This window comes from Molothrus aeneus, chromosome 6, assembly GCF_037042795.1.
Source record: "Molothrus aeneus isolate 106 chromosome 6, BPBGC_Maene_1.0, whole genome shotgun sequence".
NCBI lineage: Eukaryota > Metazoa > Chordata > Aves > Passeriformes > Icteridae > Molothrus > Molothrus aeneus.
The window spans coordinates 54,397,199-54,419,174 of NC_089651.1; the positions used below are offsets into that span (position 1 = coordinate 54,397,199).

Genomic DNA, 21,976 nt, shown 5'->3' on the forward strand with positions numbered 1-21,976 from the left:
AATTTTGTCCAGCAGCTGTATTTTTCAGTAGTTGAAAGCAGTACAAATTTGAACACTGTCTAAATAAATGTGTTTGGCAAGAAAATGTCTTTGTCAGGAGAAAAACCCCAAACACTTGTGTATTTTAATATTTCCACAGTCTCAAGATAATGCACCCTTCCTGTGACAGGCATTGCCTTTCAGGAGCTGAGTGTAGATACCAGAGTTTACATTGCAGGGCTGTAAATAGAGCCTCAGACAGCAGTGTTGGGTTTCAGGTGATACCTTTACAGTGCCTGAGGAGTGGCAGAGCACTTCAGACAGTTTAGGTGGCTGCTGAAATCCTTAAAATACCCTGGGCTGAGTCACTGGAGACAAGTTTTCTTAAGGACTGCAGAATGTATATATGACAGTCTTAAGGAAAGTCAGCTACACATGCCCTTCTTTCTAGCAGAGGTGGCAGTATACATTTTTTGCTACAGAAGACAAAACTTTTCCTGCAAATTGGGCCTAATTCTTGAAATATGAGGAAATGGTGTTTGCTACTGAGGTTTGTCAGCCTGGCTGGCCTGTAAATGGAAAAGATCCCAAGTACATGGTGCTGGAGTCAGCTTTTGGTGAGTCTGACAAAATGACAAGCGTGGAAATACAGTGTATTACCAGTCACGATCACAAAGAGGTGTTTCATGGTGTTCTGAAGAGGAAACTCACTGTGTCAGACCTATAGTAATTAGAGTTGTGTTTCCACTGAGGTTCTTAAAATAGTGCAACCCTCCACCTTGAATGGAAACTTGCCCTTTGAGCTCTGAATTCCAGAATGGCTGAAAAATTGATAAGCTTGGAGGCTGGACCATGGAAAGCTCCTGAAACTTAGGAAGAGGCCCAAGATTCCTCATGTCTCAGTACAGGCTGGGAAGCACCTGCTTAAGGAGCAGCTCTGCCAAGAGCAACCTGAGGTTTAAATGAGATGTCAGGATGAGCATGAGCCAACAGTGCATTTGCATCTTGAATAAAGCAGATGGTCTGCTGGGCTATACTGAGGGGGATAATGGCCAGGAGAGGCAGGGAAAGTGTTTCCCATTACTCATGTTGATGAGTAAGTACCACAGATTCCTGCTACAGGTCCACTGTACTGCATCCATTTTAATGGCATGTTTTTCATCCTAAACAAATGGGTGAAGAAGAAAGGGAGAATTGCCAAGGCAATGTGATAATCTAGTTTCAAGACTCTGCCTTGCTACAGATAAGACTCGTTTTGCGCTCAGTGCACAGTCACATGTATGTCAGTACCACAGGCACAGATCTGCTGCTCAGTTACCACCCCATAGCATTGAAAACAGTTCCGATTTTGTACTCCAATTTTCTGGTGCTCCATTTCTCGCAGCCACTGAGGCTGTGCCCTTGTGGTGACCTTGGAAATGACTCTTATCACTGCTTCATACTTTCGTTGGAAGCTGGGCTCTTTCAGAATTCAGGAATGCAGTTTGTAGCTGTACCAACAGGGCCTCAGTCATGTCTGTCTGAGATAAAATACAGCTTGAAGACATTTACCGAGTAAGTTCACAAAAGGCTTGCCTTGTCATTCTGAAACAGCATTAAGTTTCTATCTATAGCTTCCAAAGGAGATTATTGGAAAAGGGGACTAAGACATCAAACCCATTCCCTGAGTATTTGGTCCACTGATTTTTAGTACTGTATGTTCTGCAGAAAAAATAATGTGCCTTCAGTGATCTCTACTTTTGTATATTGGGTACTGGAATAGGTAACAGCTCCAATAAGTAACATCTCTCTTCTTTGCCAGAAGAACTGAAGTTGGAATAAAATGGCAGGAAGCTCATGTGCTGGGTGCTAGACCTAGCCTGAAGAACAACCCATTCCTGGGACTGACTGGGTGGGGGCTGTGAATTTGGAAGAGCTAGGAGGAATGTCAAGCTACTCTTCTTCATTATTCCATCAGTTATTCAATGCCAGTAGCACAGTTTTATATTTAAACCAGTTACAGTGGTGATACATTTGTCCATTTAAGTAACCTTTCCTACAGCTTAGGTAGCAATAATGGATCAGTATAAGAAACAGAGGCAATACTGAACACCTTCACCAAAAATCTGGGAATCTTCTAAATCTTGCAGATAGGAAAGAAAAAAAGAAGGACAGGATTGTGTTGCAATATCTTCTCTGATATCCTCATGCATAAAAATATTTAAAAAACATTAATGTAAATACATGATAAGAAGCTACTGAGCATAAATACACAGAACAAGTTATAATAGATTCTAATATACATGGAAAAGAAGTCAAGTGAAAGAAATAAAGGAAGTTAGCTAGTTAAGGCATTACAAATAGGATAAGGCATTTTGTCTATTAGAGATTGATTTTCCTCACACTATGTAATTAAAATACTAAAGCTGGTACTGATAAAAGTCTAAGCCCTGTGCAAAATCCATTGATGATTTCCATGCAGAGGAAACATGCCAGCAGCACAAAAAGTGTTGTTCTATTAATTGGCACCCTGGTTGGTAGGCCTAGGATTGAGCATTACTTTTATAGCTTATACCTCACCACTCATGCAAACTGCTCAGCAGAGAGCAAAGAGAATGAGTGCCTTCAAGACTTCCCCGCATAAATGGATTTCATCTGCAAAGGCTGTGCTCAGGAAATTTCCACATTAGTGCTTGTGATGGTCCCTGTAGCTGTGGCATGTTATCCTGGCAACGTTCAGGGAATCGCCTTGACTCTGTGCAGCTTCAGTTCTGTGCACAGAGATCTTCTCTGTGCAGGGCTGACAACACAGCCACACATATTTAAAATAAACACACTTTGTGGGCTGCTGCTGGGCATGGTTTGTTAGACATGGTGAGTGCAGAGCTGGGTTCTTGGCCAGCCTGCACTGACACAGCCCCTTTGAGCTGAGCAGATGCACCCTGAGCTATTCCAGCTGAATGGCTGCTCTGGGGAATGGAGAGAGGAGAGCATACCAGGAGCAACATAAAGCTGTCTCAAACAAGGATACACTTCCACAACAAAATAATAACAGCAGGGCTGGATGCAGCTGCAACGTGGAGGGAGGAAGGTTTTGCCCATCCCTTCCCAAGCCATATGTGGGAGAGGATGTTTGTACTGTGCAGGGATAGTGAAAGGACAGAGCTACCTCTCAGAGCCTCTCCCACATAAATCCACACTCAGTAATGGATAGCACTACTTGGACAAAGATTTAAAGAATTCTTAGGACAACCACCTAGCGTTAAATCAAAAACATTGTTGCCTGCAGAGAAAGAAAACAGAACCCTTGGCACTATGTTAGGTCAGTGATAGCAATTCTCACTGTCAGAGTTCATATTCCTTTTTTTATGACAGATTAAAATAACCTGGAAAGAAGCAAACTGAAAGAAAACTGTGCAACAGAAATGAAAGCACATTATGGGAGGGCCAGAAACAACAACAACCATGAAAAAAACCCGGGGAAAGCAGCCCTTTTGTAAACCCCTGTCAGCAGAACAATAACATCTTTGTAACAGCAAAAACAATTTATAGTTTTGAGGGTGCCCTCTAGTGAGTAGGACCCTTGGGTGCTCTGATCTGCTGAGCAGCGCTGGTGCACCTCAGGGCTGGCAGGAACGAAACACGCTCTGAAACTCAACCATGCTGTGCTAATTTAAGAGCAAGCACTGGCTGGGGTGACAAGATGGCAGAGCCTTCTCTAAACAGCAGCATTTCTCAAGAGCCAGCCATTAATCCTGCATATCACCGGCTTGTCAAATATTTTTTGGATGCATGAACATCATCAAGAGCTCATCAAGATGAGGGCATGAACTCTGTGCTAGCAAGTCCTCATGAAACAACATGCTCTTGGGAACAGATAATGTCTGAACCAGGTGTGGCCCTCTGATCCCAGCTGTAAACATGTCTGTTAAGGCTGATGTACTAGGAAAAGGACACAGAAGAAAGAAAACAGCCCCTAGCCCTTCCAGTAAAAGCAGTTTTATGCAAGGAGGGTTTTTTTATCTTCAGATCCATACTGCAGGGCAGGGAAAGGGCAGTGCAGTGGGACTGAGCACATGGGGTGCGGTGCTTTGCCCTAGGCCCACCAGGGGATGTGTGCCCATCCTGATAGCCCATCCCACATAACACAGACTGCATGCTGGCACTTGGCCAACTATATCAGCTACTATCATATAATTTCCACTTGAAAGAATTTCCAGATTATTTCTTTAACCATTTTAGCATGAAAACATTAAAGAAGAAGCAGCAAGTTGGCCAAAAGCCACACATTTTATACCAATTCAACTAAGGAAACTCCCTATTTAAAGGAGAAGGTAGAGTCCCACCTCTATGTGATGTGCTTTGGTATCTTTCTAAATGGCCTAGTAATGAAGGAATAGAAAAAATTGGGAAGTTTTACTACAAGCCCATGGAGAGGAGGGCTTTGGTATAAGTAAAGCTGAAGGAATAGGTTAAGTATTTTAAGGCCTCAATCACTATTTATCTACTTCTAAATCACCAGTGGATCTTCCTCAAGGCTCACTGCTCTGGAACTAATAAAACACTCAGCACCATTTTGCTGGGTGACAATTCAGAAGACAGGCAGGTGAACCAATTCCCTCCCTGCAGGGTGCTCAGACCTGCTGGTACAGAGCAGACAGAATTATTTTGCCTTCATAGCTTGCAAAGAGGAGAGAGCTGGTCAGTAGCAGATGTTGGTGAAGGTGAGTCTTACAAAGCAATTAAGAGATGTCACCACCCTAGGCTGACTCAGAGACGCAACAGAAGATTCCTGCAGTGGGGTAGTGGTGGCAATGTGTCAAATGTAATCAGCCCTCAGCAAAAGCTGGACTTGATGATCTTTGTGATTCCCTTCCAACTCAAAATATCCTGTGATTCTGCAAAAGTGCCCTTAAATTTATTCTTCAATGACAGCACCAGCAGCACTGCTGCAGCATGAGCTGCTCCCTTTCAAATCTACTTCATATTTGAGATCAGTGTTTCAGAGCACTCCTTCCCCACAAGTGGAACAGTGCTTTTAGTTCTTTCTTTGTATTTCATCCAGTTCTCAGACAGCCGAGTTCCATCCATGTTTATCCCATGCCATGTGAATTAAACATGTGTGATCCACTGTCCTCTAACCTGACAGGGGTCTTTCCAACTGCAATTACATTCTGATTAACCCATATTCCCCAGAGAACTTCAAGGACATCAGATTGTCTAGCTAGTGAATATTTACAAAGTAGTTTCCTTAGAGAGAAAGAAAAGGCCATGAGTTTTCAATATGTAGTTGGACAAGTCTGCTGAACGTCCTTAAGCATGCATTTGCAAGTATGTGCAGAAAAAGCCAAAGTAGAAGTCCTTGCAGATAAAGAAAGAGTGGCAGGAGTAACATTTTGGAGCTTAGAAGGGATTTTTGGGAATTGCTATAAATTACAGCCATGGCTTTGGCTCCACAGACCAGAAGGCTGGGCTCATCAGCTCTACAGAAAAGTAATTTAAAAAAATCACATTAACCTGTAAGAAATAGTTGCAGGTTGTACCTGCAAACTATTAGCAGTTCAGCCATTCACTATCATCATTTTGGTGTTTGGACAATGCTCTCAGGCATTCGTGTGATTTTTAGGGCTGTTCTGGGCAGAGCCAGGATGCAGAGCTTGATGATCCTTGTGTGTCCCTTCTAAGTCAGGATAGCCTGTGATCCTCCAGCCATAGTCAGGCACTGTGCTCAGTACCACTGGTCTTTAGGTTTCAGTAATTTTGTAAGAACTCAAGCAGTGAAACCAGACAAGAGTTAGTCCATTACGTATTGTGGCTCATTTTCAGCACACTAATCTATGCCATTCTAAATCTTGTGCTAGTATTGAAAATGTACATTGAAGTTTCTATGAGTTTCTGAATGAAAGCCTTTTTAAAAATACTCATTCTGTCACTGCTATTTGAGGAGGTTGTTATTGTTTGGTTTTTGGTGTTTAGAGTTTTTGTTTGTTTCTTTGTTTTTTTCAGGAAGAAACACAAGCCATAACTTGGTTTTGACCAGAACAAAACAAAAAAACCAGGAACAAGTCCTTCACCCTTAGCAGACTGTAAGTTAATTCATGGAAAAATCTCTCCTGTACTTGGTTGTGATCCTGTCCACAGTACATACAGGGGAAGTTTTGAATTCAGAGACCTCTGGAAGAAATGAAAGTGTTTGGAAGAAATAAAACTGTCTTGACAGATCACCTTCAAGTGACACAAAACATAGCACCTAAACTCCAACGGTTTTTAACTTGTTTTCCCTGAGGAAAACAATGTTTTTTCAAAATATACATTGTACCCAGACTGGCTGCCACTTGAAATGGCATCTGATACTTTTAACCCATGTAACCACACCTGGGGTACTATGGAGCCCACCTGTAAATAGAAAATTAATTGTAGTAATTCCCTTTCACAGCAGAAGGTCTTGGAGAGCTCCAGATTTATCTGAAACTGGGTGTCAGTCCCCAAAAACTCATTGTGCCCATAAGTGGTGAACCCACTCCTGATGTTGGCTGGTGCCAAGGAGCCCACCAGAGCCCCCTGGCCAACAGGGATTCTCCAGCCTCCTTGGTGGTCTTTCAAAAAGGAAATTCTCAAGCTTGTGTACATTTTTGTTGGTTCCACAGCATTCAGACAGCCCAAGCCTGGGCAGGGGTTTTAGGCTACACAAAGAGCTCCACGAGCCTAGTGTAGTGTGGGGCCCTGCCAAGAAGGGAAAAGAGGGTTCGTAAGTTGGATGCAGGACTGGAAAGGATACTATGTAGGTTTACAGGTGAAACTGGGAAAATTGTTGATTCCCTGGAAGGCAGAGGTCTTGCAGACGGACCTCGACAAGTTAGAGGGCTGGGCAGTCACCAACTGTCTGAAATTTGAAGCAGAAAAGTGCCTGTTTCTGCACCTGGAGGAGGGCAACTCTGAATGTAGAGACAGACTGGGGAACTAAGAAAGGGACCTGGAGGTCCTGGTTGATGGGAAGTTGGGTATGAGTCAGCCGTGCACGGCAGCCAGGAGGGACAATCCTGTCCTGGGGGGGATCAGGCACAGCATGGCCAGCCGGGCAAGGGAGGGGATTGTCCTGCTCTGCTCTGCACTGGGGCTGCCTCACCTCGAGTGCTGGGGGCAGTTTTGGGTGCCACAAAATAAAAAAGGATTAAAGCTGTAAGAGAGTTTCCAAAGGAGGGCCACGAGGAAGGTGAAGGGTCTGGTGGGGAAGCTGTATGAGGAGTAGCTGAGGGCACTTGGTCTGTTCGGCCTGGAGGAGACTGAGGGGAAACCTCGCTGCAGTTACAACTTCCTCATGAGGGGCAGAGGAGGGGCAGACATTGATCTCTTCTCTCTGGTGACCAGCGACAGGACGTGAGGGAATGGGCCAAGCTGTGTCAGGGGAGGTTTAGGAAAAGGTTATTCACCAGAGGGTGCTCGGGCACTAGAACAGGCTCCCCAGAGCAGTGGTCACAGCCCCAAGCCTGACAGAGTTCAAGCAGCGTTTGGACAATGCTCTCAGGCACATGGTGCGAGTCCTGGGGTGTCCTGTGCAGGGCCAAGAGTTGGACACGCTGATCCTCGTGGGTCCTTTCCAACCCAGCATATCCATGATTCTGAGTTTATTGACAAACGCGAGTCCCAAAAGTGGTTTCGCTTTGCCCCACCGGGTCCGCGCCGCCGCTCCGGGCGCACGGAGGTGACGCCTGAGGGGCGGTGGCAGCGGGCGGGGCGGCGGGGCCGGGCCGGCGCCTCTGCCAACCCTGCCGGACGCTCGGGACGCGGCGGGAAGAGAAATTTTCCGCTGCGGACGAAGCTTTCGCTTTCCTGCGGAAAGAACGGAGCGGCCGCGGTTCCCGAGAGCCCGGGCCGGGATGTGAGGGAGGCGGTGGCGCGGCCGTGACGCGGCGCGGGGCGGGGCGGGGCGGGCGCGGGTCGGTCCGGCCATGCCGAAGCGCTCCTGCCCCTTCGGGGACGCGGCCCCACTCCAGCTGAAGACCCGCGTGGGGCTGCGGGAGCTGAGCCGCGGCGTGCGGGGCGAGGAGTACCGGCGGGAGGTTTTCGGTGAGCGGGGCGCGGAGGGGGGAGCTCTGGGCTGGCCGCCCCGCCGGGGGGATGTGCCGGCCCGCCGCGGCCCGCGGGCATGGGGAGCCCGCCCCTGACTCTGCTCTCCTCTCCGCCGGCAGAGAGGACCCGGCGGCTGCTCTTCAGGGGTGCCCAGGCGTACATGGAGGGCGCGGCGGCCGCCGCCCGCGCGGCGGAGCCGGGGCCGGCCGGGGAGGCACCGGGCGAGGGGCCCCGCTGGAGCGGGCAGCTCCTCATCGGCCACGACGGGAAACTGCGGCGGCGGCCCGCGGACAGGGGTGAGTGCCCGGGCCGTGTCACGGAACCGCGTAATGCCCTCAGCTGGAAGGGACCGGTCGAGGTGTATCTCCTGTCTCGCTCAGGACATCCCCGACGTTCCCACCGTGAGTCTGACTGAGGGCGTTGTCGGAATGATTCTTAAACTCTGGCAGGGTTGGGGCCGTGGCCACTTCCCTGAGGAGTGTTGCAGTGCCAGACCACCCTCTGGGTGAAGAACCTTTTTCTAGTACCCAACCTAAACCTCCCCTGGCACAACTTGAGGCCATTCCCTCTGGTCCTGTCCCTGGTCACTACAGAGACCAGTGCTGTCCCTTGGCTTCCCCTCCCAAGGAGGTCTATACTATGATGAGTAGTTTTGTGCTGTGTAGTTCTTCTTTATTAACTTTCCTTAAAGGCAGTGTTAGATTTGACCTGACGGATTTCGGAATTGCTTTCTCTGCTCGGTGGCAAGACTAAGGGATGCTAAAACAGAACAATTTGTTCTGTTTTAGCATCCCTTAGTCTTGCCACTGAGCAAAGAAAGAAGCAAGAAAGTTCCAAGCGGCGCTCGCTGTCCCTTGGCATTCCCGAAGTGCTGCCACCTGTAGCTGTGCACGGCGCCGCGCTCTGCAGCCCCTGGGACTTCCAGCTGCTTTCTCTGCCTTGCTGTAAAGCTCATCCCTTCTTCACCGTGTCTTTGCCAAGCAGTTCCGCCGCTGGGAGCGTCCAGAGCCTGCTCGTCGTGTGTGAGAGCGGCCGATGTGAAGGAGGCGTGTGCGCAGTGTGACCGGCTCGTCTGCCAGAGCTGCAGCAGGCTCTGCAGCTGCTGTAACACGGTGACCTGCTCCTTGTGCTCCGCTGTTGAGTAAGTGCCTTTCGAGTTTGGAAGCTTATTTTAATTACACATGACCTGATAGTCGGGTGCAGCAGATATCTAGCTCATACACAAAAAGAAGTTAAAGTCTTCCCATGCCTTAGCAGCAGTAAAACGTCTGAAACGTGCAAGCCAAGATGCCTGTGTGAAGCACTCTAATCAACCGTAGTACAAGTCTAGTTCAGCTTCTTACTTAAATGCTGTAGGAGGCAAATATTTCTCTTGCTTTCCCACCAGCAGTATAGTATGCTGGCCAGTGCTGACTGCATGCACTCCCAAGGAATAATCTTATTTTTTTTCCCTCATTGTTAACAATTCTGTGGTATAAAGAAATACTGAGTGTGCTGTGTGGGAGTCCCGTGGTTGCAGTTGATAATGGAATAGTGTGCCATTCTTATGTTCCAGAAACAGTAGGCACTCTGACTTTTGTTTCTTCTGGTTTTTTTTTTGTTTCTTTTTTCCCCTAGTTATGGTGATGTGGGAGAGCAAGTTCTCTGCAATGGTTGTTCAGTATTTCAAGTCTGAAACTTGATGAAATAACCCTTGTGGCTAAAACATCCATGAATTTCATGAAGTCTTCTCCTTGCAGCTGATCAAATACTCCTTTTAGCATGTGAATTAGTTATGGAATTTCTATGTTTTATATCTTTATATTGTACTTTTAAATATTGTAGTTAAATAAACATTTATATTTTAAAGCTTTTTAGATTATTTTGAGTCGGCTTTCTCCTTTTCCCTAGTTGTGATATGCCTGTCTGGAAGGGACCACTCTGTCCTCTTACCTGGTGTTCCTGATGTGATACAGGATTCAGAATATTCTCCTCGCTTGTTGGTCATGTTAGGACACACTTTTGTGGGATCAGAATAGAAATCAGTTGCTCCTTCTGTGCTTTCAGGTGAGTGTGAATCCGTTCTGGACACACAACATTTTCTTTGTGAGCTTACTAGGAAAATCAGCCAGGCCTGAGGGCTTTTCCAAATAAGAGAATCTGCTGATTCTGGTTTTTTTTTTAAGCTATCACAGACATCTTGTGTTTACTGACAGCTTGAATGGTTTTAATCTTTCTATGGTAACTTTGATAGAAAGAACAGTAGCACACCAGGCTTGGAGCAGAAAAATTTTTCTCATTAGTAAATTTTCAAGTACCTTCACTGAAAGGTCTTTCTTGGAAAGCAACTTATCTATATGAGTTTATCTCCTACACTGTAAACTTCATAATAGCTCATGAAGTGGTCTGAAAAATGGTCAGCACTCAGGGGTACCTCTCCATAAACCAGCTCATTCCTCATTTTCTTCTCAAATTACTGCAGAGGCTTGGTATTGTTTGTGCTGTAAGAGTGAAGTAAAGTACTACTGGACAGCCCCTCAAAGTAGTTTTCCTTTACTGATATTGCTGTTTCAATAAAAAAGCCACTTTTCATCTGGCAAACCAACTATGCCTAAGAGAAAACTACAGTGGTCTTTACCTCGGGAAAATGCTGATTTGAGTGGCTGTAGGATAAAAGGAATAGGTTTGACACACACAAGAAAAGAAATCCTTGTGGCACAGCTAATGGTCTGTTTCTCAAATTCTTTGCCCTGAACTCCTGAAGCAAAGCCTGCCACTCATGCTTCCCAGTCATCTCAGCTTAATTAGTATCTTTTGGGTGGAGTAACCTTGTTTTAACCGTTTCCCTCCACTTCAGCCATTTCTGTTTGAAGAGATGGAAATCCATTGCAGTGCAATTTGAGAGCCTGACTTCTCCCTCGTGGGGACACCTTTATTTGACATTCTGTTGGAGGCATTCTGGGTGTTTGCCTGTCAGAATCCTGCAGCTACCCGAAGAGAATGGTAAATGTTTTAGCAAAGGGTGGGGGTGGCTATTGCAGGAGAGCAGCCCTTCTTCATAGCTGCAGTGTCATGGCTTTGGGTGTATCAGCTACAGTGAGGTGCAGGATGACATCCTCTCTATCCTGTGTAGCACTTTGTGTAACTATACAGACACACTTTGAAAGCATTTGGGTACTTCAGGGTTTCCTGAGGGGTGTTGCTTCACTCCCAACCATCTCTGCCACCTTAGACTGACCATCTGTGCCAGCCTGGACATGCTGATGGATCTGGTTGGTTTTCCTGTTCTGCATGTTTTGGAGCCAGTTAAAATGGGAGACTTTACTGGTTCTTACTCCAGTCTTAATTTTGAGCAATTCTGAAATGTGTCTTATCTTCATTCCCATAACAAACAAAAAAATGTCTCAAGTCAGGTGACTTAGTTGTGGAATAATTATCTGGAATGTGCAGGAATTTCATAGCATTATTTGTCTTTGCAAAGCTCCAATAGATGAAGTCAGGATGGTGGCAGATCTCTGGTGCAGTTCCCAGCTGGTATCACAGGGCAGATAAAAATGTTGCTCCTGTGGCAATCATTTTAAATCAATTTAAATTTGTAAATGTGAATTTTAAATCACAAAGCTCAGTTTTATGGATGGGAAGAACCTGTGGTTTACTGCATTTAGATGTTAGTTTTAGGAAAGACTTTAAAAACTTGGCTTTGTTTCATTTGAAGCTTTAAGCAGTGAACTAAAGTGTTTTTTCAGTCAAGTATATTTTTTGAAATGAAACCTTTAAGTATGTGTCTGCTTTTTCTTACTCTCTCCTGAGAGTGAGAGACTGAAAATAATGTTTTGCTTTTAGGCTCTGGGAGAGATGAGACATGTTGTTTACAAATGATTTGTGTTTCAAACTAGTGATAGAAATGGTTTTTTGGCTCATTTAGTCACTGCTGTATTTCATAGAAAGCTGTCCACTGTAAACAATGACATAAATTTCATGGCTTAATGTTCTTATTTGTTATCCTCTAGCTGCTTGAAAGATGGCTGTGCATTAGGATAGATACCCAATGCAGCATGAAGAGCTGGGAGAAGAAAAGCAGGAGGGTGGAAGAAGGTTAGAGGCTGGGAGGGGAAGGGCAGGAGGAGCACAGAACAGCATGGCCAGGTCTTGCATAGGGGAGGTCCTTCATACATGTGAGAAATGGGGTTTAGTGGTTACCACATCTGCTTCTCTGCCTTCAGAAGGTGACAAAACTGTCTGTGTCTACCAAAAGACTCAAATATTATTCAGGAAAGTTCTTTTTCTAGTCCTGCAGTTCTCAGATAAACAATGGGAGGTAAGACTGGAGACTGTTTGTAAATCTTTATAATGCCTACAGAAAAAAAAAAAAAAAAAAAAAAAACAACCTCTGTGAAGGGAAGAATCTTTGGGTGAGAAGTACAAAGATTTTTCTCTTTGCCTAATTAACTCCTCCTCACAAGGACTTGTCTGTTGCCACTGATCTTTGAGCTGTAATAGAGTTACAATATAGCACATAGGGTACCCCTAGGACTGTAAATGAGAGCCAGAGAAATTGTCTGGTTTATTAGCTGAGCAGGAAATTGGGCTCAATCCTGTGCTTTTTTGTTGTAATTGTATGTTCTTCCCCTCCCACTCAGTGCAAAGTGTCAAAAATCAAAGTTTGCCTGCTGTTCCAAGGGAAGGAGATCCCCTGAGGAGCCAGCATATTGATGGGTAAAAATATCCTGCAGTAATGATTTTACAGATGGATGAGGCCTGTGTATCATTACTGGTGACATATGTCTCAGAGAGCAGACCTTAATGTCCAAAAGGAAGTCAGCTGATCTGATCAGGATAAAACAATTTCTCTTAAGACTAATAACTGAGTCAGTTCTAGAAATGTGTGGTTTCATAGACACCAGATATTTAAGGACAGTCTGAGGTGGTTAATGACTGCAGTATCACATATCTCCAGTATCTCCAGACTGTATTAGAACAAACCCACAACATTGTAAAAAAGCTCACTGAAAAGAACAAATACACTTGAGCTGTCTCCTTCAATAGCATTTGTCCTGTACACAAAGGAATTCCCAATATTTTGCAGTTCAGTCCAGAAGTCTGCTTTCCTCCAAGAGAAAAGTGAGCCATTCTACAGGTGATCCAGACAACGTGAAAATTAAAAATAAATAAATGTTAGCTCTCCATTCTGTGACTGATGTGTCTTTTGTTTAATACAGTCAGCACCTCAGCTTCTTCCCCTCCTTTTTGTTTTAGTGTCCTACACATTTGGGCTCTGACTTGTAGTCAGTTCATGGGCTTTTTTTGGTATTCCTTTCTGGACAGGTGATAACTAGATGCAGCTGTATTTTATCTCAGGACAGGGCATAAACCCCAAATAATGCAGGTGAGAATGAGAGACAATGTCCTTTTTTCCCTTACAAGTATGGGCAAGGCATGTATGCTTTGCTTCTGTGCTGAGTTTGCTGCCATCAGCTGTGGCACTCAGAAGTTTCAGCAATATGCAAAGGGCTTAAATCTTCTGAATCTTACTTTGAAGAGGTGCAGCCAAGAAGTAGAAATGGAAACAGTTACCTTTGTCCCCAGGTTTGTTGGGCCTTTGTCCCCAGGTTTGTTTGTTTCCTTTGAAAACACTCAACTGGCCTCTGGCTGGATTGGTGAGACAGCAGCAAATGCCAGCACCGTGCAAGGAATAAATACTTCTCTCTCTCACCATGCTCCCTACCAGTCATTGCGTGATGGCTTTGGGTTTTGACAGGATCAAACTGGATTAAAAAATTGAATCCCAGCAAAACTTACCTGTCATTAGGCTCCCACGTATGGAGTATGTGTACAAACTTGCATCTCCTGCTGCTCTGTAGCTTTTGGTTAGGTGTGATATTGTTTCATCATGGCAAATTCTGCAACTAAAAGCTCTTTGTGCTGCCTTTGCCGCCTATCTGGACTCCAAGAGCACTGACTGCCTGGACATGAAGCCCTCTGTGCTTGGGGCAGCTCCAGCTGGGATGGACTGTGGCAGAGCACCTCCTGTTTGTTCTGTCTGTCAAGCTTTGTCCTGTGTTCTTTGCAGTGCTTTACACGGATTGTCAGACTAAGCTTACATCCAGACTACTGCAGGAACATGTGGGGTTTTCCAGGGAGGGGGAGGAAAACCTCAACCCACCCAACAGCAGCACTCAGACGTGCAGAACAAAACTGCTGCAGCAGCACAGGGACTCCAGAGCCCACCCTGGCAGCACAACCTCGGCTGTGGCAGCTTGGAAAGGGAGAGGGATATGGGGGCTCTTCCCAGAGAGCTTCCTGCCCCCAGCAGGCTTCTGAGTGAGGATGGGTAAGGCTGAGGAAGAGCGCCTGTGCCTGCTTTCCTCCACTCTCTTTAGGGTTTCTCACTGCTGGGAAGGGGAAGGTGGCAAAGCTTTGAACACTGTTTTTAGTGAGGTAAATTGGTTAACCTGTTAAAAGCAGTCAAGAAACCTCAGAAAATGTTAATGATTCTTTAAGAAATAAGTAGGAGCTGTGTAATTTAAAGGCAAATACCTATGGGTAGAAAATTGGAATAAAATTCTTCCAAATTACTTTTTATTTTACATTATTAAAATTGCAATAGGGTGAAAGTGATCACACAATGTTGTATATTTTAATGGCTAATACACACATATATAACTTTTTGTATAGATATTTTATATTGATAGATATTAAAATACCGTAGCTTTTACAGTTGATTGCATTTTGAACTGCTACAATTGTAATACAAGCTTTAATATTTGCTGGTGGTGTGTATTTTGGGCTTTTGTTATTTTGTTTTCTTCCTCTGGGAAAAAACTCAGCTGGAATCAAATTATTATGTCTTACACTTTTATTAAAAGTTTTTATTCTCATGGCTGTGATTTGCATTAAAACCCTGTGATAGATGTTATTTATCTTTGCAGAGCTTATTATTGCTTGAACATTTTGTGGTTATAGGATTACTTTAAATTTTAGGATTTATTTAATCGTATTTTCTTACGTTGTTTTGCTCAAGTGTCATAATTTAAATCATGATCCCCTTCTCATTTATTTGTTCTGTAAGATTCAGATGTTTTTCTGTTTCTTCTTTCCCTGACAAAGACCCAGTTGAAGGTTTTGAGGGCAGGTGTCCCCTTGATAGCCTGCACCAGTACTGTCCTGATCTGTTCTGTACGATTTCTCTCAGACTTGCACTGAATTCCACCAGCTGCCAGCAGCTCCTTGTGCAGAAGTTCTCTTTAATCTGATTAGAGGCTTAAGAAAAAACAATCCCTCCTCCAAGCTTCGCAGCAGAAGTTTCATCCTGGAGCCACAGGGTGGCAGCACGACGTTGGGTTTATGGGTTTTGTTAAATTGAAAAAATACAAATTCTTGGATTTTTTTCTCAAATCCTCACTGCTCAATTGATACTGCAGTAATTGGGCTGCTAGTTTGGAGAGGAAGTGTATTTTAAAATATTCCCCTCATTAATCTGTAGGTCAAATATTCACAAAACAGATTTTTTTTAATCCCAGATATTTTGTACCATTCATAAAATATGGCCTGAAATTCAGACCAGACCATTTTGCTGCCTGCAAAGACAAGAGCAAAAAGTAAATCAGATGCAAAAGCATAAATTGATCCCATTTTTTTCTTTGAATTCTAATGTATCAGTATGACAAATAAGGGTGATTATATGCCAACATGTAAGTTATGTCACACTTTTCTTAAAAAGAAAAAAAAAGCCCAACAACAAAAAAACCACCCCACCAAAAAAAAAATCCAAACCAAATATTTCCATTATGCATTTCTTTGCATTGAATTAACACCCTGCTCAAGGTGCTTCTCACAAAGATGTGAAAGAGTACAGTGATGTCCATGCCAAGGGTAGGACTGTGGATCTGGACCAGGACGTGTGCAGTGGGGTGCTGACTGGCAGTGGAATCTCAGGGATGGTCCTGGTGGTGGAAAAAAGGTGAGAGTTGTGCCAGTCTATGAGGAGAACAATTTGGGGAATGATGGGCTGGTCAGTGTGACCTCAGCCCTCAGGAATGTTATAGTGTGAATCCTCACAAAAGCTGTGTCCAGCTCCACATCCCGGCACAGGAAGGGTGGGAACATAATTGGGAACAGTCACACAGATTTATCATGGACCTATCACTTGTGACCAACCTTACTGGTGTTTCTGATGAGATGAGATGAGCAGCACTGGATGAGAGGAGAGAAATGGAGGTGTCCTTGCCAGGGGAAAGGCAAACCTTGTTGGGCTGCAGGGGCAGGGGCAGCACAGACCCCCCCTGCTGCTGCTGCTGCTACTGCACACAGGCTTTGGTGGCCCTGGACACCCTGCAGTGCAGAGAAACCACAGAGGGGAACAAAAAGCCTGGTGACTTCCAGGTCACACATGGGACACATCTGTGCTCTTCAGAGTCTACCAAAGCACAAGGATTCAGTAAATTTTTGAGGACTGCAAACTGTGTGTTGAGGTGTGGACACACTTAGAAGTTTGTGATGTTGAAACTCTGAGATCTTCTGTTCTCCTGATCATTGATTGCTGCTGCCAAAAATGAGGAACTGGTAAAAGGCAATGAGTATGTCCACTCTTACATCCTGTTTACTCTGCTAGAACTACTGATATGATCAAACTTACTCATATCCTTAGGTGTTTTGGTGGGATGCTCTGTAGAGTGCAGCACTTTGCTGAATATTGATTTCTGAACCTAAAGAAATGATTCAATTTTCAACCAAGTAGTTTACATACAGAATTTAATGCACTTTTATGTATTTCATCCCAGTGAGTTTCATTTCATTCATTGGAGCTTGGTTCTCCCACGCTTTCTTGCACTGAGTAATACCTCCCCAAATGAGTAATCTGATTGTTCTCATTTTGCTTTCCATGATAGCAAGATTATTTACTGCCCCAAAATAGATTTTGAAGTATTTTTAAATGCAGTAAAAACAAGCTTAGAAACCTGGGATCAGTTGGGATAAGTATAAGGAGTTAAAAGTACAGTAAAATGCAAGGTTGAAAATATGTAGTCAGTGTGCAGGTTTTCATGGTCTCCTCCCAAAAATGTTAAGAAAGCCAGTTTGAATATTTCCTTTGTAAATTGTTTTCTCTTCTGTTGAGTGGTTTCACTCCAGGTTGTTCTGGAAGTCCTCACTTCTCTAAAAATGAGAGAACTTGGTTTCAGTTGGGTGTAGTCACCTGTACTGCTGCTTTAGAGCTGGTTTGAAGAAATTTGTGTACTGAGACGTGTCACAGGAATGCAGGATCTTTCTTGCTCAGCCAGGACATGGAGTAAAGAAGTATTCTAGAAAACTGCTTTATTCCTGTGACTTTGGGTCAGCACTGCTGAACACAAACTTCTTTAAGTCCTGAAAATACCTTTTGTTCCTCACCTAGCTGATATTGGAGTGTGCTGTCTTGGTGAGACCAAAAACTAGATGTTATTGAACATGGAGTGAGAGGGACTTCCTTTCTTCCCTTCACTCTGTTTACTCTGTGCAGTGTCATGTTTGGGATCATTGCTAGATGAGTTTTTCTTACATCTTGCACTGGCTTTATCCCTTCTGTGCTGTTCCTGCTGCTAAGGACACAGTGAGAGCCGGTGCACTTCTGTTCCCCTTAGCACTAACAAGGTTCCCATTTGTGAACTGCAGTGCTGTCCTTGTTCTGCTGGAGAAATCATCAGTGCTCGTGATGCTGTCCCTTCATTGCTGCTGCTGCTTGTAATCTACTGCAAAACTACACAACCTGGGGTTCTTACCTCTTTTCCTTAGTGCCAGACATTGTGGCAAGTGCAGCTTCATGAGCAGGAGTCGTGGCTCCGAGCTGTCCCTGAAATGGCTGTGATATTAATTCCATACATGGTTGCTCTGCCCAAGTTAAATGAAAACTTCCACCAAAATGAGTGCTGCCAGAAATGAGAGCACCCTTTAAAGTTTAGTGGCATGCATCACTTGGACATGGAAACTAGTTCCAGCCTTAACACTTGTTCTCTGTATTTTCTCAAGAATTTCAGTTCTTGTGAGGCCTTTAACTTAGAATATTTTCTTAGTTTGCTTAACTCCTGCTACCATCTGTTGTTCAGTAACAGCTCGGAGCCAAGGCGGCTGATGGAGATCTGAGTTCTCCTAGATCAGCACTTGGCACCACAAGCTTTTTCACAACCCAACAAGCAGTTCCAACAGCTGCATGCATGAATCACTTAAGTTATAGTACCCTGCAGTACCCTGTAAGAATGGGTTTTGACAATCTGGTCAGATGCCACACAAGCAAAAGTGTGATGAACTGAGCTCCTTGGAAGGTGTAAAATAAATTTAAGATTATTATTTTGATACATATTTTAATGCAACATGCTCCACAGTTTCATAACTGTTCAGAAAATTCTGGGATTACCTAGATTGCATGTAAGAGTTTATAATTACTGAAAAAATTCAGTGGGTTGGGGTGTGTGTGTGTTTATTTGTTGTAGCAAACTATTCTGACACATTCCCCGTGGCATTTCATATTACTGAGAGACAGTTTGCCCCAGCAGTAGAACAGCTCTTCACATGCTTTCGAGTCAGTCTATATTTAAACCTCTCTCCAGCAGTATTTTATTTCAGTTGTTTTACTCTGGTTTGCCTAGCTGTGGATGCATTCTTGATTATGATCTGTGTTTATTGAAAATTTGCTATCACAAAACCATAGAATCATTTAGGTTGTAAAAAACATCAAATTCATCCAATTCACCCAGCACTGCTGAGCCCAGCACTAAACCCTGTCCCCAGGTGCCACATCCACACAGCTTTTAAATACCCCCAGGATGATGGGTGACTCCACCACTCCCTGGGCAGCCTGTCCCAGTGTTCACATCCTGCTCTTCCACAAACACTGCAGAACATCCTTTCATTCAGAGGCTGGCCCTGCAAGGGCACCCCTGGAAGCTTTGCAGGAGGATTGTGTGGATTCCAGGCTGGTTTCATAGGAGGGAGCACCAACACCAAGGGACCAGTGTCAGTGAGCCTGGTGTCACTGGGCAAACTGGGCTGCACAGCTGAGGATCTGCCCCCGTGTGTAATTGTGTTCTGCTCCAGTGGTGTCATTATTTGTTTAATGATAACCATTGCTTTGGCTGAGTGTTTCACACGAGGCCATTTACAAAGGATTTATGGGGTCCATATGTTTGGATTTCACTTAGCTGCCCAAATAAGGGGAGAGGGAGGAGGATGGAGGTTGATTTTATTTTGAACCTGCATCTGCAGACTAGCTGGAGCCAAGCAGGGTAACTACAGGATGGGACAATATCATCCAGGAATAGGGTGTTAAAACTTCTTGGGAAACTTCCACAGAGCTGCCTGGCAGGAATTCCCCCTCAGTTCCTCTTAGAAAATGAGATCAGTGGGTACCCAGGGGATAATGTGGGCTGGGTGCCAGAGAGGGGAAGCTTTCCCTGGTTCTGCAGTAGGATGGGAAAAGACAGGATTGTCTTGAGTTCCAAGAGTTTTATCAATATTGTTGAGTTGGACTGCAAGCCTTTCACACCTAGAAAAGTGGGTAAATTGGTCCTAGAATATAAAGGCTGCAAACTGAAGCAGTGAACTTGAGGATGCTGAAGTAGCTTGGGTTTAGTTTCCCACATTTTAATGAGTTCTTAAGTGTTTGTAAGAGTTTTAAAGAGAAGATGTAAATATTTTCCATCAGCAATTTTCAGTTAGTGTCTTATCAGGTACTTAACTCTACATTTTTAGAGAACTCTAGATAGGTTAAACTTGATAGTTCATACCACAAAGCAAAGCAAAGTGAGATAAAGGGCAGACAAATTTTCTGTTTTGTTTTCCCCAGGTTTTTTGTATTTATCAGGTTCACACAAATTTAGGTATGTCCTGTAACAAAACGGATGCCAGACAGTAAGGGGTAACCAAATATTTTTTTAAAGCAATCAATTCCATTCTAACTCTGCTGAAGGAGCAACAGTGTGTGACAAAAGGCACTGGGCACTTATCTCCTCCTCTTATCTGTAGCAGAATTGATATTAAAAATATCAATAGGAATAGGAAATCACTTTAAAACTCAATGGGAGACTTGCTCTTTTCTTTGTTTAGGCCAGTATTTCATGCCAAAATACACCAGTCAAGAGTCTGCATGAACCTTGAGGACATGCTCTGTACAGACAGTGTAAGTGCTCCTATGGATTGGGGTCAGAGGAAAGTCTCCACAGTGACCCAAGGAACATCCAGCATGAGGAAAATAATTATTTAAAGAGATATTCTGTCAGTTGATAACACACCCTCTAGAAGAGACTGCAGAAGATGAGAGACAGGGTAAGGCAGCAAAAAAGAATGAAAGTGAGGGAGAAGAGGAAGAAGGAATCCATTGTTCCTTGCCTGCTGGGAATAGATGGGAGAATGATGTCATAAGGCAGAAGGCAAATAAAGAGAACTGGAATTCTGAAAAAGAAAAACCCTGAAAAAAAGGGAAAAGGAACTCAGTAGTGCAGGCTGGTCTCTACAGGTAACACCCAGCAATCTGCATCCAACCTCTGTGCAGCAGGGAACTGAAAGCCCACCTCCATGTGCCAGCTTTTTTCCTGCTACCAGGAGAGGAGAGCTGCTCAGCAGAAGACAGATGGCATTGCCATTGCCTGTGCTCCTGTGGGGGCTTTTTCCAGATGGGGAGTTGGAAGCTTCTTTGTGCTGCTCCAGCCTTCCTGTGCAGCAGCCCTCGGGTGCTTGGGGCTCCACCAGCCTGCGTGCCTGGATCCAGTGCTGCTGAGAGGAACTGCAGCTGAACCCATTGGGAAAATAAATGGATTTATATCCAGGGTTTTCTCCCTGTTTGAGGTGTCCTTGTTGACTTCTCCTTTCTTGTGAGGAGAGATTATAGAGAGATTGCTAATAAAAGCCAAGTTACTGTCAGTGATCTGAAAAGAAAGCTGACACAACTGTTCTGCAGAGGGAAACCCCAGACAGCTCTGTGCCACTCACACACTGACCTCCAGCCAAACTCGGTGCTTTCCTGCACTGCTGGGATGCCTCTCCCACCTCAAACAAGGCACAGCTATGAGAGGTTTCTCAAAGTTACCTGAAAAATCACTGGGCAGTCCAGGAAGCATCACCCTCATTACAACTCCCTTTGCTGCTTACGGGAATTTTAAAAAATATCATTTTAAATACCAAGCAGGCAACTTTGATCCCCACTTTCTTCACGCTGAGCAAGTCACCACAGAAAGTAAAACTTTGGCGAGGTAACCTGATTCTAAGTTTTACAAGCAAGTAAAGGGAGATACCAAGTTTAATCCCTTTATCTTAGTTACACATTAAATTTATGACCTCACCTGCGTAAATAAGTACATTTTGTTCCGCTTTCTTCCACTTCCTTTCCTCTGCAACTTTCCAATCTGCAGTTGCTCCAAGAGACTTTGTTCTCTCTGCTTTGTACTCAGTTTCATTCTACACTCATTACTGGATGGGCACCAGGTATTCCTGTCTTCCTGTTTAGTTTCGTTTCTCCCAATCTCATCAGAATAAGGAACAATCACAACAGCTAAACGTATAATATGGAAAACTTATCATGTGCTGCAACCATCCTAATAATATCACTCCATTTTTTGTTCTGGAAGTTCATTGAAGGGCTAATGTTCTGATCTTTCTGCACATCTACAAAGCCTTTAAAAGTCACTGGAGCAATTTATCAGGTATGTGAGAAAAGTTCATTAGCTATTTAGGAAAAAGAAATATCACTCAAATGCTGTATGAACTCCAGCCCCGTGTGTGGGAGAAGGTGCTGGAATTGTTCTCTGAAGTCAGATCTGTGTCCCAGTAAATTAAAATAAAAAGCCAATTTCAGAGTAAGGAGCCTCTAAAGTGCAGCAAGTCCTAATGCAGAGCAGGGGCACAGAATCACAGAATAAGCCAAGCTGGAAGGGACCCACAAGGACCATCGTGTCCAGCATGTTCAAGAATGGATTTCATGTTCCTTTTAATCCAATTTCAATGA

At 44.3% G+C, this 21,976-nt stretch overlaps 1 protein-coding gene across 3 annotated transcripts; it reads left to right on the plus strand.

Annotated features, from left to right (window-relative positions):
- Positions 1–7,714: 7,714 nt before the first annotated feature.
- SIVA1 (SIVA1 apoptosis inducing factor) lies at positions 7,715–14,885 on the plus strand. Of its 3 annotated transcripts, none has more exons than XR_010783795.1 (5): positions 7,715–8,025; positions 8,148–8,324; positions 9,013–9,169; positions 9,919–10,074; positions 13,094–14,885. XR_010783795.1 is itself a non-coding variant. In XM_066551955.1 (4 exons), exons 1-4 carry the CDS (start codon positions 7,908–7,910, stop codon positions 9,701–9,703), a joined length of 510 nt encoding a protein of 169 aa, XP_066408052.1. In that variant the 5' UTR covers positions 7,715–7,907; the 3' UTR covers positions 9,704–9,880. The 3 variants fall into 3 exon arrangements, 1 of the variants encoding a protein (XP_066408052.1); XR_010783794.1 differs by having other exon boundaries at positions 14,078–14,885; XM_066551955.1 differs by lacking the exons at positions 9,919–10,074; positions 13,094–14,885 and adding an exon at positions 9,646–9,880.
- The last annotated feature ends 7,091 nt before the right edge of the window (positions 14,886–21,976 follow it).

Excerpts from the sequence above, each read along its gene's own strand:
- SIVA1 (XM_066551955.1), top strand. The coding sequence starts at position 7,908 with ATGCCGAAGCGCTCCTGCCCCTTCGGGGACGCGGCCCCACTCCAGCTG. Across the intron at positions 8,026-8,147 it reads GTACCGGCGGGAGGTTTTCG|AGAGGACCCGGCGGCTGCTC; the intron begins GTGAGCGGGGCG and ends CTCCGCCGGCAG. Across the intron at positions 8,325-9,012 it reads GCGGCGGCCCGCGGACAGGG|TTCCGCCGCTGGGAGCGTCC; the intron begins GTGAGTGCCCGG and ends TTTGCCAAGCAG.